Source organism: Macaca nemestrina, chromosome 1 (assembly GCF_043159975.1).
Source record: "Macaca nemestrina isolate mMacNem1 chromosome 1, mMacNem.hap1, whole genome shotgun sequence".
Classification (NCBI taxonomy): domain Eukaryota; kingdom Metazoa; phylum Chordata; class Mammalia; order Primates; family Cercopithecidae; genus Macaca; species Macaca nemestrina.
The window spans coordinates 195,936,309-195,953,188 of record NC_092125.1 but is presented as its reverse complement, the minus strand read 5'-3'; the positions used below and the strand labels follow the sequence as shown (position 1 = coordinate 195,953,188).

Genomic DNA, 16,880 nt, shown 5'->3' with positions numbered 1-16,880 from the left:
AGCTGGGTGTGGTGGCGCATGCCTAGGCTGAGACACAGAACTGCTTGAACCTAGGAGGCAGAGGCTGCAGTGACTGGGTGACAAAGTGAGAATCTGTCTCAAAAAAAAGAAAGAAAAAAACTGTAAAACCCTCTAGATCCTTTGACTTGATCATTCTATTCTGTACATCTATTCCACAGAAATAATCCAAAATAAAAAGAAAGGCAATGAAAATTTATATTTTATTACTATTTGCGTTGTACTGTATTTATAGTTGTAACTAAAATACTGACACAAGTTAAGTGTTTTATCTTGACCAGACAGATTCCGGATATGTTCAGTAGGGGGCACTGGAGTACAGACTTCAGATATTTATATAATAACACACCTCGGGGGCAAGTAGGGAAAGAGTAAATAAAACAGGAAAAAAGTCACTTCAGAGTCAGGAAACACCTAAAAGAATGAAAGAGTGAAATCAAACGTTTCTAATCTACATTTTCAAAGAAGCGCTAGACTGCCAGTTTCAAATTCCAGATTGGCCACTTGCTAATTCTGGGACCTTGGATGAGTTATGTAACTTCTCATCACCTGAATTTCCTTAATTGTAAAACAGAAAAAAGTACTTACCTCTTAGGCTAAAATAAGATAGTCCAAATAAGAGCAGGGTGCCTGGCAGTAAGTGCAAATAAATGTCAGGTTTTTGTGGTTTTTTTTTTTTTTTTTTTTTTTGAGACAGAGTCTCACTCTGTCGCCCAGGCTGGAGTGCAGTGGCCGGATCTCAGCTCACTGCAAGCTCCGCCTCCCGGATTCACGCCATTCTCCTGCCTCAGCCTCCTGAGTAGCTGGGACCACAGGCACCCGTCACCTTGCCCGGCTAGTTTTTTGTATTTTTTAGTAGAGACGGGGTTTCACCATGTTAGCCAGGATGGTCTTGATCTCCTGACCTCGTGATCCGCCCATCTCGGCCTCCCAAAGTGCTGGGATTACAGGCTTGAGCCACCGCGCCCGGCCAAATGTCAGGTATTATTAAGAACATTTCCAGCCAGGCATGATGGCTCACGCCTGTAATCCCAGCACTTTGGGAGGCCAAGACGAGAGGATCAGATGAGGCCACGAGTTTGAGACCAGCCTGACCAACATGGAGAAACCCCATCTCTAACAAAAATACAAAATTAGCCAGGCTTGGTGGCAGATGCCTGTAATTCCAGCTACTCAAGAAGGCTGAGGCAGGAGAATCACTTGAACCCAGGAGGTGGAGGTTGCAGTGAGCCGAGATCACGCCACTGAACTCCAGCCTGGGCAACAAGAGTGAATCTCTCTCAAAAACAAACAAACAAACAAACAAACAAAAACATTTCCTAGGCCAGCTACCCTGGGACAAGTTACATTATGCCCAAAATGGTCTCAGTACTATGAGGAGAACCTCAGTCCTACAAGGGACAAATGAAGGGAGAGTTGCATTACCTTGGTTGCAAACTTTCTGGTTTATCTTGACCCCTGGAGCTTTGGTCCACAGGCAGTCCCTTCCCATTTGGCCTCAAACCATCAAAGTTAGAACCACCTAAAGGGAAGGGGAAGAAATTAAAATATACATACATAGGCTGGACACTGTGGCTCATGCCTGAAATCCCAGCACTTTAGGAGACCAAGGCAGGTGGATCACCTGAGGTAAGGAGTTCGAGACCAGCCTGACCAACATGGAGAAACCCCATCTCTACTAAAAATACAAAATTAGCCAGGCATGGTGGTGCGTGCCTGTAATCCCAGCTACTCAGGAGGCTGAGGCAGGAGAATTGCTTGAATCCGGGAGGTGGAGGTTTCAGTGAGCCAAGATGGCACCACTGCACTGCAGCCTGGGCAACAAGAGCGAAACTCCATCTCAGATAAATAAACAAATCATACATATGCTTTAATATACAGAAAACAGCTTCAGAATTGTAGTCTAGGAATTATTGGTAGTCCAGATATTGCTTGAAAAGGCCTATGCTGATGTCTGGGTGAAGTCCCACAGACCATACATAGAAGAAAAAAGTATCTCATTGAGGTGTCTCTACTGCTGAAAACGTAACTATTCCAGCTAGTCTAACTCCCTTTTCTTGGATACAGGGTACATTAAGGAAAGCATAAAACTACGAAATCTGAAAACCTACCAAGTTTTATCACCTGCTTTACTATTTATTACCTCCTGACTTTGGAAAAGCCATCTAACCTCTCTCAATCTCAGTAATTTGACCTGTCCTGCTTTCTTTACAGGTTTACTGTAGGGTCAACTGAGTTGACATATGAGTAGGGACTTTAAAAGCTATACAACATATTATAAAACATAACATAGTGACTTCCACTCCAAAGAGGAGAAAGGCAAGGGTTAGAGATTAAAACTGGAAATAGGCCGGGCGCGGTGGCTCAAGCCTGTAATCCCAGCACTTTGGGAGGCCGAGACGGGCGGATCACGAGGTCAGGAGATCGAGACCATCCTGGCTAACACGGTGAAACCCCGTCTCTACTAAAAAATACAAAAAACTAGCCGGGCGAGGTGGCGGGTGCCTGTAGTCCCAGCTACTCGGGAGGCTGAGGCAGGAGAATGGCGTAAACCCGGGAGGTGGGGCTTGCGGTGAGCTGAGATCCGGCCACTGTACTCCAGCCTGGGCGACACAGCGAGACTCCGTCTCAAAAAAAAAAAAAAAAAAAACTGGAAATAGTCGAAGAGCTCTAGAAAATGAGAAGCGCTTGTCATTGTTGACAAATTGCCGTGAAAACCAGAGCCCAAGGGCCCAATCCAGAAATATTCTGGGAAAGTCATTAAACCAAGATAAACCTGGAAAGGAAAATTAATCTGCCAATAGCTTCTCTGCTCTTTAAAAGCCAGATCTCTTGTCAACAGGGAACAACATGAAGAGATCACAGAGATGTGATTTTAAAATCCATGTTACGGGAAGGAGCTCTGGAGGAATGAAACACCACTGAAGAATTTTGCTCTGCGGACTATTACTAAAATGGATTTCTCAACCATGCATTCACATGAACCAGAAAAAACAAACTTTTGAAAAAAGAAAGCATAATCATTTGAACATGAAAATAATTACACTTCAATGCCTCCAATCAATCACCAAATGCTATAGACTGAATATTTATACCCCTGCCTAAAGTCATGTTGAAATCCTAACTCCCGGCCGGGCGCGGTGGCTCAAGCCTGTAATCCCAGCACTTTGGGAGGCCAAGATGGGCGGATCACGAGGTCAGGAGATCAAGACCATCCTGGCTAACATGGTGAAACCCCGTCTCTACTAAAAAATACAAAAAACTAGCCAGGCGAGGTGGGGGGCACCTGTAGTCCCAGCTACTCAGGAGGCTGAGGCAGGAGAATGGCGTGAACCCGGGAGGCGGAGCTTGCGTGAGCTGAGATCCAGCCACTGCACTCCAGCCTGGGCGACAGATCGAGACTCCATCTCAAAAAAAAAAAAAAGAAATCCTAACTCCCAAGATAACGTACTAGGAGGTAGGACCTTTAGGAGGTGTGAGGTGTTTAGGTCACAAGGGTGGAGCCCTCATGATTGGGATTAGTGCCGTTATAAGGGTTCAGAAGATCAGAGTTCCCCTTTTGCTATGTGAGAACGCAGTGAAAAGACAGCTGCCACTAAGCCAGAAAGCAGGCCCTCACCAGACATTGAATCTGCCAGTACCTTGATCTTCAACTTCTCAGCCTCCAAAACTGTGAAAAATAAATCTCTGATCTCTGCTTTTGTTTTGTGGGGTTTTTTCTGTATTTTTTTTTTATTATTTCTTTTTCTTTTTCTTTTTGAGACAGGGTCTCCACGCTAGAGTACAGCAGCCTGATCATGGTCCACTATAGCCTCCACCTCCAGGGCTCATGCGATCCTCCCACCTCAGCCTCTCTGTTATCTGGGTTTAACAGGCACACACCACCATGCCCAGCTAACTTTTTGTATTTTTTTGTAGTGATGGAGTTTTGCCATGTTTCCCAGGCTGGTCTCGAACTCTTGGGCTCAAATGATCCTCCCGCCTCAGCCTCTCAAAGTGCCAGGATTACAGGTGCGAGCCACCACACCCAGCCAAATCTGTTGTTTAGAAACCACTCAGTCTATGGTATTTTGTTATAACAGGCTATAGACTAAGGTTAAACTAAGACACCAAAGCCTTTCAATTGTGCTTCTTAAATGCCTCTCAAACCAATATATTCCTATCCCCAGGGTCACTGTGCTAGTCTAGGTTACCAGCATCTCCCCTGAATGACTATAAAAGCCTCAACTAGTTTCTCTGCCTCTTTTCTCACCCCACCCTCTCCAACCCAATCTCTACACTGTTGCCAGAGGATTTTTTTTAAAAGTAAATCGGATCACATCACTTTAAATCTTTTAAAAGCTTCATACTGGATAAACCCAAATCCCTACATACAATTGCCAAGGCTCTTCCCAGTTTGGATCCTACCCACTTGTCTAGCTCCAATACTCACCACAGTCCTTCAGCCCCTACCTCCTTTATGCCATGTCATAAGCATATTAAGGTTACTGCAGCTATACAAAGATCCCATCAGAAATCAACTTCCCTCTTCTTCACTCTGCTTTATAAGGCTAACACCTACCCATCTGATCCTGTGCCAGGGATCAGCAAACTTTTTCTGTAAAGGGCCACAGAGTAAATATCCTAGGCTTTGCAGGTCATACAGTCTCTTGCAACTGTTCAACTCTGCTGCTATAGTGCAAAAGCAGCTGTGAGTGTGGCTGCATTCTAATGAAATGTTATTTATAGACGCTGAAATTCGAATATCATACGCTGAAATTCGAATATCATACAATTTTCACATATCACAAAGCATTATTCTCTTGAATCTTTTCAAATATTTAAAAATGCAAAAAAATCATTCTTAGCTCATGAGCTAAAAGCAGATGGCAGGCTGGATTTGGCCTGTAGGCTGCACTTCACCAACTCCTGCTATAGGCCATATCTTAGAGGTCATTTCCTCCAAGAAGACTTCTCTAACCTCTCCTAGGCTGGTCAGATGCCCTGACATTGGTGTTTCCATAGCTCCCTGTACTCCCCATCAGTCTTGATAGTTGTGTATTGTAGGTGTTTTTTCTTCCCAGTTAGACTGTAAGCTTACTGAGGACTAGACTTTGTCTGATTTATGCATCACTGTAGCCCCATCATTCAGCATACTGGTAACCCAGCACATTATAGGCAGTGCTGTCACACAATTCAATATTAAATGCGCAATGAACCTGAATTCCTATGTGTGAATATGTTTTTTTGTTTGTTTGTTTTTTGAGACAGGGTCTCACTCTGTTGCCCAGGCTGGAGTGCAGTGGCGCAAGCTTGGCTCACTGCAACCTCTGCCTCCCAGGTTCAAGCTATTCTCTTGCCTCAGCCTCCCAAGTAGCTGGGATTACAAACGCACAGCACCACACTCAGGTAGTTTTTGTATTTTTGGTAGAGATGGGTTTCGCCATGTTGGCCAGGCTGGTCTCAAACTCCTGACCTCAGGTGATCCACCCACCTCGGTCTCCCAGTGCCGGGATTACGGGCGTGAGCCACTATACCCGGCCCTTTTGTGCCTTATATATTTAAATACATAACATCCAAGTTCAAGTCTATAGCATTCTTTTGGAATGTTTGAGGTAATCTTCCCACGGTCTTCAAAATAAAACAAAAATAAGAAAGGAGAACTAGAATGGGTTATGTCTAGAGTTCTACTACCCCATAGTTACTTAATAATTATTTCTGGAAATGAAATCACCAGCTGGATTCTACTTCTCTTTCTTTACTCTCACTGAGCTTAGAGAGCTGAGCTGAGAGAGTTAACTAACTCAAATGTTAGTAATGGTGTACTGGGACATCTGTTAGAATGACTGAAATTTTAAAAAAAGAAAACCAGCCGGGCACAGTGGCTCACACCTGTAATCCCAGCACTTTGGGAGGTCGAGGCGGGCAGATCACGAGGTCAGGAGATCGAGACCATCCTGGGTAACAATGGTGAAACCCCGTCTCTACTAAAAACACACACAAAAATTAGCCGGGCATGGTGGCAGACGCCTGTAGTCCCAGTTACTCAGGAGGCTGAGGCAGGAGAATGGTGTGAACCCAGGAGGCGGAGCTTGCAGTGAGCCGAGATTGCGCCACTGCACTCCAGCCTGGGCGACAGGGCGAAACTCTGTCTCAAAAAAGAAAAGAAAAAAAAAAAAGAAAGAAAGAAAACCAGCTGACAATTCCAATTGCTGACAAGGATGCAAAGGAGCAGTGACTCTCATCCATTGATAGTAGGCATGGAAAATCATAGAGCCACTTTGGAAGACAGTTTGGCAGTTTCTTAAAAAGTTAAACAGTCTTACCATATGATCTACCCATCATACTCCTAGGTATTTACTGATATGAAAACATGCTGGACACCATGACTTGTGCCTATAGTCCCAGATATTTGGGAGGCTAAGGCAGGAGGACTGCTTGAGCCCAGGAGTTTGAGACCAGCTTGGACAATAGAGACCCCCATCTCTTAAAAAATAATAAAATAAAATAAAATAAAATTTAAATTTAAATTAAATTAAATTAAATTAAAAGTCGTGGCACATGCCCATAGTCCTAGCTACCCAGGAGGCTGGGGAGGGATGATTACTTGAGCCCAGGAGTTCAAGGCTGCAGTGAGGTGTGATCTTGTCACTGCACTCCAGCCTGGGTGACAGAGGGAGACCCCACCTCTAAAAAAACATGGCAAGAAAAATAATTTTTGTACACATAAAAACCTGCACAGAAATATTTATAGCAGCATTATTTATAATCACCAAAAACTGGAAGCAACCAATATGTATTTAAATAGGTTAATAAACTGATACATCCATATAATAAAATATTCAGCAATTTAAAAAATTAGTTATCCAGCCATGAAAATATGTGAATGAATCTTAAGTACATATTGCTGAGTGAAGGAAGTCCATCTGAAAAGGCTATATATTATGATTCCAATTACACAACATTCTGGATAAAACTATAGAGATGGTAAACAGATCAATGGTTGCCAGGTGTTTTAGGGGTGAGAGTGGGGTCAAATAAATGAAGAACAGTGGACTTTTTAGGACAGCAAAATTGTACTCAAAGAAACTGTAATGGTGGATACATGGTACTATCTATGGGTTTCAAAACCCACAAATTTTTATAGCACAAAGGGTGAACCTTAATGTATGCAAAATTTAAAAAAATAATTTAGGATATCAGGAAGTTCTGGAGTAAAATGCAGAAAATGACAAAAGTGTCTAACCTATATCACCAACGTATGAAACCACCTCATTGAAGGGGGTAGAGGAAAAAGTGTTTACCTAAGTAACTTTGGAAATGAGTGGAATCTATAAGAATAAAGGCGCCAGGAGCGGTGGCTCACATCTGTAATCCCAACACTTTGGGAGGCGGAGGCAGGCAGATCACCTAAGGTCAGGAGGTCCAGACCAGCCTGATCAACATGGAGAAACCCCATCTCTACTAAAAATACAAAATTAGCCGGGTGTGGTGGTGCATGCCTGTAATCCCAGCTACTCGGGAGGCTGAGGCAAGAGAATCACTTGAACCCGGGAGGCTGAGGTTGCAGTAAGCCGAGATCGCGCCACCGCACTCCAGCCTGGGCAACAGAGCGAGACTCCGTCTCAAACAAAAAAAACAAAAAAGGGACCTTTTGCCTGCTAGCTGTGCCTGCTTATTAGGCCATGGAAACTGCATTCTTTACTGGCAAATGAAAAGTCTTACAACTACTGGATCTTTTTCTGTGTATTTATATGTGTTGTGCATGTAATGTTTACATATGAAAGAGTTTTAACTAATTGGTTTAAGATAATAAGTGCTTAGCCTGGGCGCAGTGGCTCATGCCTGAAATTCCAGGACTTTGGGAGGCCGAGACAGGCAGATCACTTGAGGTGAAGAGTTTGTGACCAGCTTGGCCAACATGGTGAAACCCTGTCTCTACTAAAAATACAAAAATTAGCTGGGCATGGTGGTGCACGTCTGTAATCCCAGCTACTTGGGAGGCCAAGACAAGAGAATTGCTTGAACCCAGAAGGCAGAGGTTGCAGTGAGCCGAGACTGTGCCACTGCACTCCAGCCTGGACGACAGAGAAAAATTCTGTCTCAAATAATGATAATAATAATAAGAGCTTAAATAAGGCCAGGCACAGTGGCTCACACCTGTAATCCCAGCACTTTGGGAGGTCGAGGCAGGTGGATCACCTGAGGTCAGGAGTTCGAGACCAGGCTGGGCAACCTGGTGAAATTCTGTCTCTACTAAAAATACAAAAAAACATTAGCTGGCATGGTAGTGCATGCCTGTAATTCCAGCCACTTGGGAGGCTGAAGCAGGAGAATTGCTTGAACCCAGGAGGCGGAGGCTGCAGTGAGCCAAGATCACCGCATTATACTCAACAGAGCGAGATTCTGTCCAGGAAAAAAAAAGTGCTTAAATAAAGTATTTTTTGTCAGAAAAGTAAACAGTATAATGCCTTTTGGTTCCATGACTTAAGTAATCTTTGGGAAATAAAAACAGTTTTATATGCAAGGTGTGTAAAGAAAGTGAAATGTGTTTTTCATAAAAGATTATAAGAAGTCCGTCAGGCATGGTGGCTCACACCTGTAATACCAGAACTTTGGGAGGCCGAGGTGGATGGATCACGAGGTCAGGAGTTTGAGACCAGCCTAGCCAACATGGTCAAACCCTGTCGCTACTAAAATACAAAAAATTAGTCAGGTGTGGTGGTGCGCACCTGTAGTCCCATCTACTCAGGAGGCTGAGGCAGGGGAATCACTTGAACCCAGGAAGTGAAGATTGCAGTGAGCCGAGATCACTCCACTGAGCTACAGCCTGGTAACAGAGCAAGACTCCGTATCAAAAAAAAAAAAAAAAAAAAAAAAAATATATATATATATATATATAAAAGAAGTCATGGGAATGTGGATTTGTTTTTTCACCTAAAGAGTTGAAAGATTAAGTTAAATAGAATAAAGCTGAAAGTTTAAGTGTTTGTGAAAAATTAATCTTGTAAACCAAATTCTGTGTGTGAACATACTGGCTAAAGTTGAGGGTATTATTCAGTTTTTCTCTAAATTAAACATTAGAATAAAAGTACAGCCGGGCGCGGTGGCTCAAGCCTGTAATCCCAGCACTTTGGGAGGCCGAGACAGTTGGATCACGAGGTCAGGAGATGGAGACCATCCTGGTGAACACAGTGAAACCCCGTCTCTACTAAAACTACAAAAAACTAGCCGGGCGAGGTGGCGGGCGCCTGTAGTCCCAGCTACTCGGGAGGCTGAGGCAGGAGAATGGCGTAAACCCGGGAGGCGGAGCTTGCAGTGAGCTGAGATCTGGCCACTGCACTCCAGCCTGGGCAACAGAGCGAGACTCCGTCTCAAAAAAAAAAAAAAAAAACAATAAAAGTACAGTAAGTTTTTCATAGAGCACTAATCCGCTCTTTAACAAAAAAAAATTGTAAAGGGTGAGCCAATCATGTTGACTCATGCCTGTAATCCCAGCACTTTGGGAGGCTGAGGCGGGTGGATCACCTGAGGTCGGGAGTTCAAGACCAGCCTGACCAACAAGGAGAAACCCCATCTCTACCAAAAATATAAAATTAGCCAGGCATGGTGGCTCATGCCTGTAATCCCAGCTACTCAGGAGGTTGCAGCAGGAGAATAGCTTTAACCCAGGAGGCGGAGGTTGCAGTGAGCCAAGATCACGTCATTGCACTCCAGCCTGGAAACAAAAGCAAAACTCTGTCTCACAAAAAAAAAAAAAAAAAAGAAAGAAAATTGTAAAGGGTTATAAAAGGTTAATGAAAATCTTACCTTATGGTCAGGCATTACAGTTGGAGAGATTTGTCTATAAGGTTTCATTAAGAATTGGGTTTAACATTAATAGTATAGTAATGCAAAGTGAAATTTGGCTTATTTGGTATATAAATCATAAAGGATTATCAAATATGAAATAGTGTTTGGCTTTCTTTGGGCTGTATTTGTATAAATATGTTATTGAGGCCAGGGGCGGTAGCTCAAGCCTGTAATTCCAGCACTTTGGGAGGCCAAGGCAGGAGGATCACCTGAAGTCAGGAGTTCAAGACCAGCCTGGCCAACATGGTGAAACCCTATCTCTACTAAAAATACAAAAATTAGCTGGGCATGGTAGTGCACACCTGTAGTCCCAGCTATTTGGGAGGCTGAGGCAGAAGAATAGCTTGAACCCAGGAGCCAGAGGTTGCAGCGAGCCAAGATCATCATGCCACTGCACTCCAGTCTGGGCGACAAAGCAAGATTCTGTCTCAACAATAAATAAATAAATAAATAAATAAATAAATAAATAAATAAAAATATGTTATTGGTATACGTTCCAAAATTATGGAAAACTCTCATAATTCTCTCATGACTTAGTGTATGTTCCTAATAATTACAATTATTATGTAAAATTGTTATATGCCACTGCAGTGACCAAATTTCTTTGTCAATCGTATTTTTGACTGTGGCTGCCTTAAAACATTTTGTCATCCACACACAATTGTTGTCTTGTTTTAATCCTGTTTCAAAGGTGGTTTCAATCAGCTATAGGACTTTGAAAAGTGCTCTTGAATGCAGGTTTCTAATAACTTTGGAGACTGTGACATTAGAATTGAGGAAAAACTTTCAGGACTCATGTAAAGCTGAAATGTTCTTGAATATCAATCAGAACAGAAGTTAACTGCATGGACTGAACTAATAGAAGACTAAAGTAATCTTTTTGACTTTGCTTAAAATGTTGCTGATCCCTTGTTTTGTTTTTCAGAGTCAAGAAAACTTTTGAGCTAGTTACAGCTTTTTTTTTTTTTTTTTTTTTTTTTTTTTTTTGAGAGGGAGTCTCGCTCTACCCAGGCTGGGGTGCAGTGGCCGGATCTCAGCTCACTGCAAGCTCCGCCTCCTGGGTTCATGCCATTCTCCTGCCTCAGCCTCCCGAGAAGCTGGGACTACAGGCGCCTGCCACCTCGCCCAGCTACTTTTTTGTATTTTTTTAAATAGAGACAGGGTTTCACCGTGTTCCCCCAGGATGGTCTCGATCTCCTGACCTCGTGATCCACCCGTCTCGGCCTCCCAAAGTGCTGGGATTACAGGCTTGAGCCACCGCGCCCGGCCAAGTTACAGCTTTTAAAAATTGAGTAAAGTATACTACTGTGAACAAAATTTAGACCATATTTGTTTCACTCTACCTGATTTCTCCAGAATTTGGAAACTATTTGTGAGTATTCCCAACTTACAGCAATACAGTTATTTGCAAAAGTGCAATAAGAATCTGTTTCTTTTTGCAATAGGACACAATTGGAGAAACTGGTTATTTTACCAAGGCTTTGATTGGAATGGTATGTTTTCCTTTAAGGAATCAAATGTGACTTTCAGAGCCAATAAAAGCCCCTTGAGAAAACTGGCCTCATACCTTGGCTACAGACCCCGTACAGGGTTCCTAACCTGTGGTAATTAAAGAATGTCACTTTCTGACAGGCCAAGGAGCTCCAAGTTATCTTGGAACCTCAAGAGGAGAGAAATTTACCCAATTTACAGGTATTTTGGGGTATAAACCCATGGCTGGGCTCAGCTTTAAAAAAGTATTATCTAAGATTTCTCAAGAAGCAGACTTCCATCAAAGCCAGTTTTAAAAGCCTATGTAAAAAAATATTTATTCTTGCTGCACTTTATACAAATAATCAGTCTAAGAATAATAAAGCAAATCGGTCTTACCATGATTTGTCTTTAGTAAAAATGAAAGACTGGCAAGAGGAAAAAAATATATATGTTTCAATGGTTAGACTGGGTGTGGTGGCTCACACCTGGAATCCCAGCACTTTGGGAGGCTGAGGCAGGTGGATCACTTGAGGTCAGCAGTTCAAGACCAGCCTGACCAACATGGTGAAACCTCATCTCTACAAAAAATAAAAATAAAAAAATTAGCTGGGCGTGGTGGCATGTGCCTATAATCCCAGATACTCGGGAGGTTGAGACAGGAGAATCGCCTGAACCTGGGAGGTGGAGGTTGCAATAAGCCGAGATCGTACCACTGCCCTTCAGCCTGAGCAACAGAGTAAGACTCTGTCTCCAAACAAACAAACAAACAAACAAACAAAAACATGGTTGTTAGGTTGTAGTCTCATCAGTTGTGTTTAAGTTTTTTTCCTGCAATTTAAATTGACCCTACTTATTCCTATTAACCAACTAGTGATCTCTGGCTGCAGCTCAGAAGAAACAAGAGATATAGGTAATACAAAAATCTGGATCAACGTTCTAATTCTGGGCATATATTGGAATCAGCTAGCAATCCCATATCAGCTTGGTTCCAACAGTTGTCCAGTTCATGAAAAGCCTTCTAATTTAGTTTACTTGGAATAATTTCACTTATTTTGCTTTACTGTTGTGGAATACATTGCTGTTGTACTCTGTGTAGAAACACATGATAAGCTTACTGAATGTTTTCTTAAACTGAACGCTTATTAATCTTCCAGATACTACCTTTTGTTGGAACTCAAGAGACATGAATGGCCTTACCATACTGCTGCTTTCTAACTGAGCTCCTCTCTACCCTGAATACAAGGGGCCCTCATAGTTAGGCAGGAATATCATCACCCTATTCAGCATGAAGAAGTTACAGAAGATGGATTTTCACCCCTCTGCAACCCTTACGGTTAAGGGTTCTTTTATAAAAGGGAAGCAGAAATATCAGAGGCGTTTGAACCACAGTAACTCCATCTTGAATAGGGGCTAGGTAAAATAAGGCTAAGACCTGCTGGGCTGCATTCCCAGACAGTTAGGCATTCTAAGTCACAGGATGAGATATGAGGGTCAGCACAAGGCACAGGTCATAAAGACCTTGCTGATAAAACAGCCTGCAGTAAAGAAACCTGCTAAAACCCACCAAACCAAGATGGCCATGAGAGTGACCTAGGTCGTCCTCATTGCTACACTCCCTCCAGTGCCTTGACAGTTTACAAATGCCATGGCAATGTCAGGAAGTTACCCTATATGGTCTAAAAAGGGGAGGCATGAATAATCTGTCAGGCCTCTGAGCCCAAGCTAAGCCATTATATCCCCCTGTGACCTGCACATATACATCCAGATGGCCTGAAGCAACTGAAGATCCACAAAAGAACTGAAAATAGCCTGAACTGATGACATTCCACCATTGTGATTTGTTCCTGCGCCACCCTAACTGATAGGATATATTCTCCCCTGCCCTTAAGAAGGTACTTTGTAATATTCTCCCCCGCCCTTCAGAATGTACTTTGTACGCCTATCCCAAATGTATAAGAACTAATGATAATCCCACCACCCTTTGCTGACTACTTTCTCAGACTCAGCCTGCCTGCACCCAGGTGAAATAAACAGCCTCTATGCTCACACAAAGCCTGTTGGTGGTCTCTTCTTATGGACGCACGTGATATTTGGTGCCGACACCCAGGACAGGAGGACTCCTTCAGGAGACCAGTCCCTCACTCCATGTCCTCGCCCTCACTCCATGACCTCAGGTCCTCAGACCAACCAGCCCAAGGAACATCTCACCAATTTCAAATCGGGTAAGCAGTTTTTTTTGTTTTTTTGTTTTTTTTTTTTGAGACGGAGTTTCGCTCTGTCGCCCAGGCTGGAGTGCAGTGGCCGGATCTCAGCTCACTGCAAGCTCCGCCTCCCGGGTTTACCCCATTCTCCTGCCTCAGCCTCCCGAGTAGCTGGGACTACAGGCGCCTGCTACCTCGCCCGGCTAGGTTTTTTTTTGTATTTTTTAATAGAGACGGGGTTTCCCCATGTTAGCCAGGATGGTCTCGATCTCCTGACCTCGTGATCCGCCCGTCTCGGCCTCCCAAAGTGCTGGGATTACAGGCTTGAGCCACCACGCCCGGCCGGTAAGCAGTCTTTTCACTCTTCTCCAACCTCTCTTGCTACCCTTCAATCTTCCTCTCTTGCTACCCTTCAATCTCCCTGTCCTTCCAATTCCAGTTCTTTTTCCTCTGTAGTAGAGACAAGGAGACACATTTTATCTGTGGACCCAAAACTCCAGCACCGGTCATGGACTCGGGAAGACAGCCTCCCCTTGGTATTTAATCACTGCGAGGACACCTGCCTGATTATTCGCCCACACTCCATTGGTGTCTGATCAACGCAGGGACACCTGCCTTGGTCATTCACCCACATTCCCTTGGTGGAAAGTCAATTGCGGGGATGCATGCTTGGGCTGCTCACCACCCCTTTCTCCGTGTCTACCTTTCTCTTTAAACTTGCCTCCTTCACTATGGGTAACCTTCCACCCTCCATTCCTCCTTCTTCTCCCTTAGCCTGTGTTCTCAAAAACTTAAAACCTTTTCAACTCACACCTGACCTAAAACCTAAGTGTCTTATTTTCTTCTACAACACCACTTGGCCCCAATACAAACTCAACAATGATTCCAAATAGCCAGAAAACAGCACTTTCGATTTCTCCATTCTACAAGATCTAGATAATTCTTGTCATAAAATGGGCAAATGGTCTGAGGTGCCTGACTTCCAGGCATTCTTTTAAATATCAGTCCCTTCCTAATCTCTGCTCCCAATGAGATTTGCCCCAAATCTGTCTTCTTTCTCTCCTGTCTGTTCCTTCAGTCTCCACCCCAAGCTCTGAGTCCTGTGAATCCTCCTTTTCTATAGACCTAACTGACCTCTCCCCTCCTCCCCAGGCTGCTCCTTGCCAGGCTGAGCCAGGTCCCAACTCTTCTTCAGCCTCTGCTCCCCCACCCTATAACCCTTCTATTAATCCCCCTCCTCACACCTGGTCTGGCTTACAGTTTCGTTCCACAACTAGCCCTCCCCCACCTGCCCAACAATTTCCTCTTAGAGAGGGGGCTGGAGCTAAAGGCATAGCCAAGGTTAATGCTCCTTCTTATTTATCCAACCTCTCCCAAATCAGTTAGCATTTAGGCTCTTTTTCATCAAATATGAAAACCCAGCCCAGTCCATGGTCCATTTGGCAACAACGCTTAGATGCTTTACCGCCCTAGACCCAGACGGGCCAGAAGGCTGTCTTACTCTCAATATGCATTTTATTACCCAACCCGCTCCCAACATTAGAAAAAGCTCTAAAAATTAGATTCTGGCCCTCAACCCCACAACAGGACTTAATTGACCTCACCTTCAAAGTGTACAATAATACAGAACAGTTGCAATTACCTGACTCTGCTGTGAGAGAAACCCCAGCCACATCTCCAACACACAAGAACTTCAAAACACCTAAATCTCAGGGCCCAGGCATTCCTCCACGACCTCCTCCCCAGGATCTTGCTTCAAGGGCTGGAAATCTGGCTACTGGGCCAAGGAATGCCCACAGTCCGGGATTCCTCCTAAGCCGTGTCTCATCTGTGTGGGACCCCACTGGAAATCGGACTGTCCAACTCGCCCAGCCGCCACTCCCAGAGTCCCTGGAACTCTGGCCCAAGGCTCTCTGACTGACTCCTTCCCAGATCTTCTCAGCTTAGGGGCTGAAGACTGATGCTGCCCGATCACCTCGGAAGCCTACAGGACCATCACAGACGCTTTGGGTAACTCTTACAGTGGAGGGTAAGTTCATCCCCTTCTTAATACGGAGGCTACTCACTCCACATTACCTTCTTTTCAAGGGCGTGTTTCCCTTGCCTCCATAACTGTTGTGGGTATTGACAGCCAGGCTTCTAAACTTCTTAAAACTCCCCAACTCTGATGCCAGCTTGGACAACATTCTTTTACGGACTCCTTTTCAGTTATCCCCACCTGCCCAGCTCCCTTATTAGGTTGAGACATTTTAACTAAATTATCTGCTTCCCTGATTATTCCTGGGCTACAGCCACACCTCATTGTCGCCTTTTGCCCCAGTTCAAAGCCTCCTTCACATCTTCTCCTTGTATCTCTCCACCTTAATCCATAAGTATAGGACACCTCTACTCCCTCCTTGGTGACAGATTATGCACCCCTTACCATACCGTTAAAACCTAATCACCCTTACCCTTCTCAATGCCAATATCCCATTACATAGCACACTTTAAAAGGATTAAAGCCTGTTATCACTCGCCTGTTACAGCATGGCCTTTTGAAGCCTATAAACTCTCCTTACAATTCCCCCATTTTGCCTGTCCAAGAACTAGACAAGTTTTACAGGTTAGTTCAGGATCTGTGCCTTATCAACCAAATTGTCTTCCCTGTCCACCCCGTGGTGCCAAACCCATATACTCTCCTATCCTCAGTACCTCCCTCCGCAACCCATTATTCTGTTCTAAATAAATCTAGCTGACCCCATAAATCCTAAATCCTTTCCCCACTCCCCTTTCCATTCCTTAAAAAACAGCCCTAAAAGCTGCTCCCACACTAGCTCTCCCTAACTCAACCCAACCTTTTTCATTACACACAGCCGAAGTGCAGGGTTGTGTGGTTGGAATTCTTACACAAGAGCCAGGACCGTGCCCTGTAGCTTTTCTGTCCAAACCACTTTACTTTACTTTTTTTTTTTTTTTTTTTTGAGATGGAGTCTCGCTCTGTCGCCCAGGCTGGAGTGCAGTGGCGCGATCTCGGCTCACTGCAAACTCTGCCTCCTGGGTTCATGCCATTCTCCTGCCTCAGCCTCCCAAGTAGCTGGGACTACAGGGGCCCACCACCACGCCTGGCTAATTTTTTGTATTTTTAGTAGAGATGAGGTTTCACTGTGTTAGCCAGGATGGTCTCAATCTCCTGACCTCGTGATCCACCTGCCTCAGCCTCCTGAAGTGCTGGGATTACAGGCGTGAGCCACCATGCCCGGCCAACCTTACTCTTTTAGCCTAGCCCTCATGTCTGCGTGTGGCGGCTGCCACTGCTTTAATACTTTTAGAAGCCCTCAAAATCACAAGCTATGCTCCACTTACTCTCTACAGTTCCCA

The 16,880-nt window shown here is 44.2% G+C and overlaps 1 protein-coding gene across 1 annotated transcript in view; it reads right to left on the bottom strand.

Annotated features, from left to right (window-relative positions):
- The window catches only part of LOC105495220 (inositol polyphosphate-5-phosphatase B), an 84,279-nt gene that overhangs the window by 30,114 nt on the left and 37,285 nt on the right, over positions 1-16,880 (bottom strand). Inside the window, 1 exon segment of the mRNA XM_071095892.1 lies at positions 1,444-1,540. Within this exon segment, the coding sequence (XP_070951993.1) occupies positions 1,444-1,540 (97 nt within the window).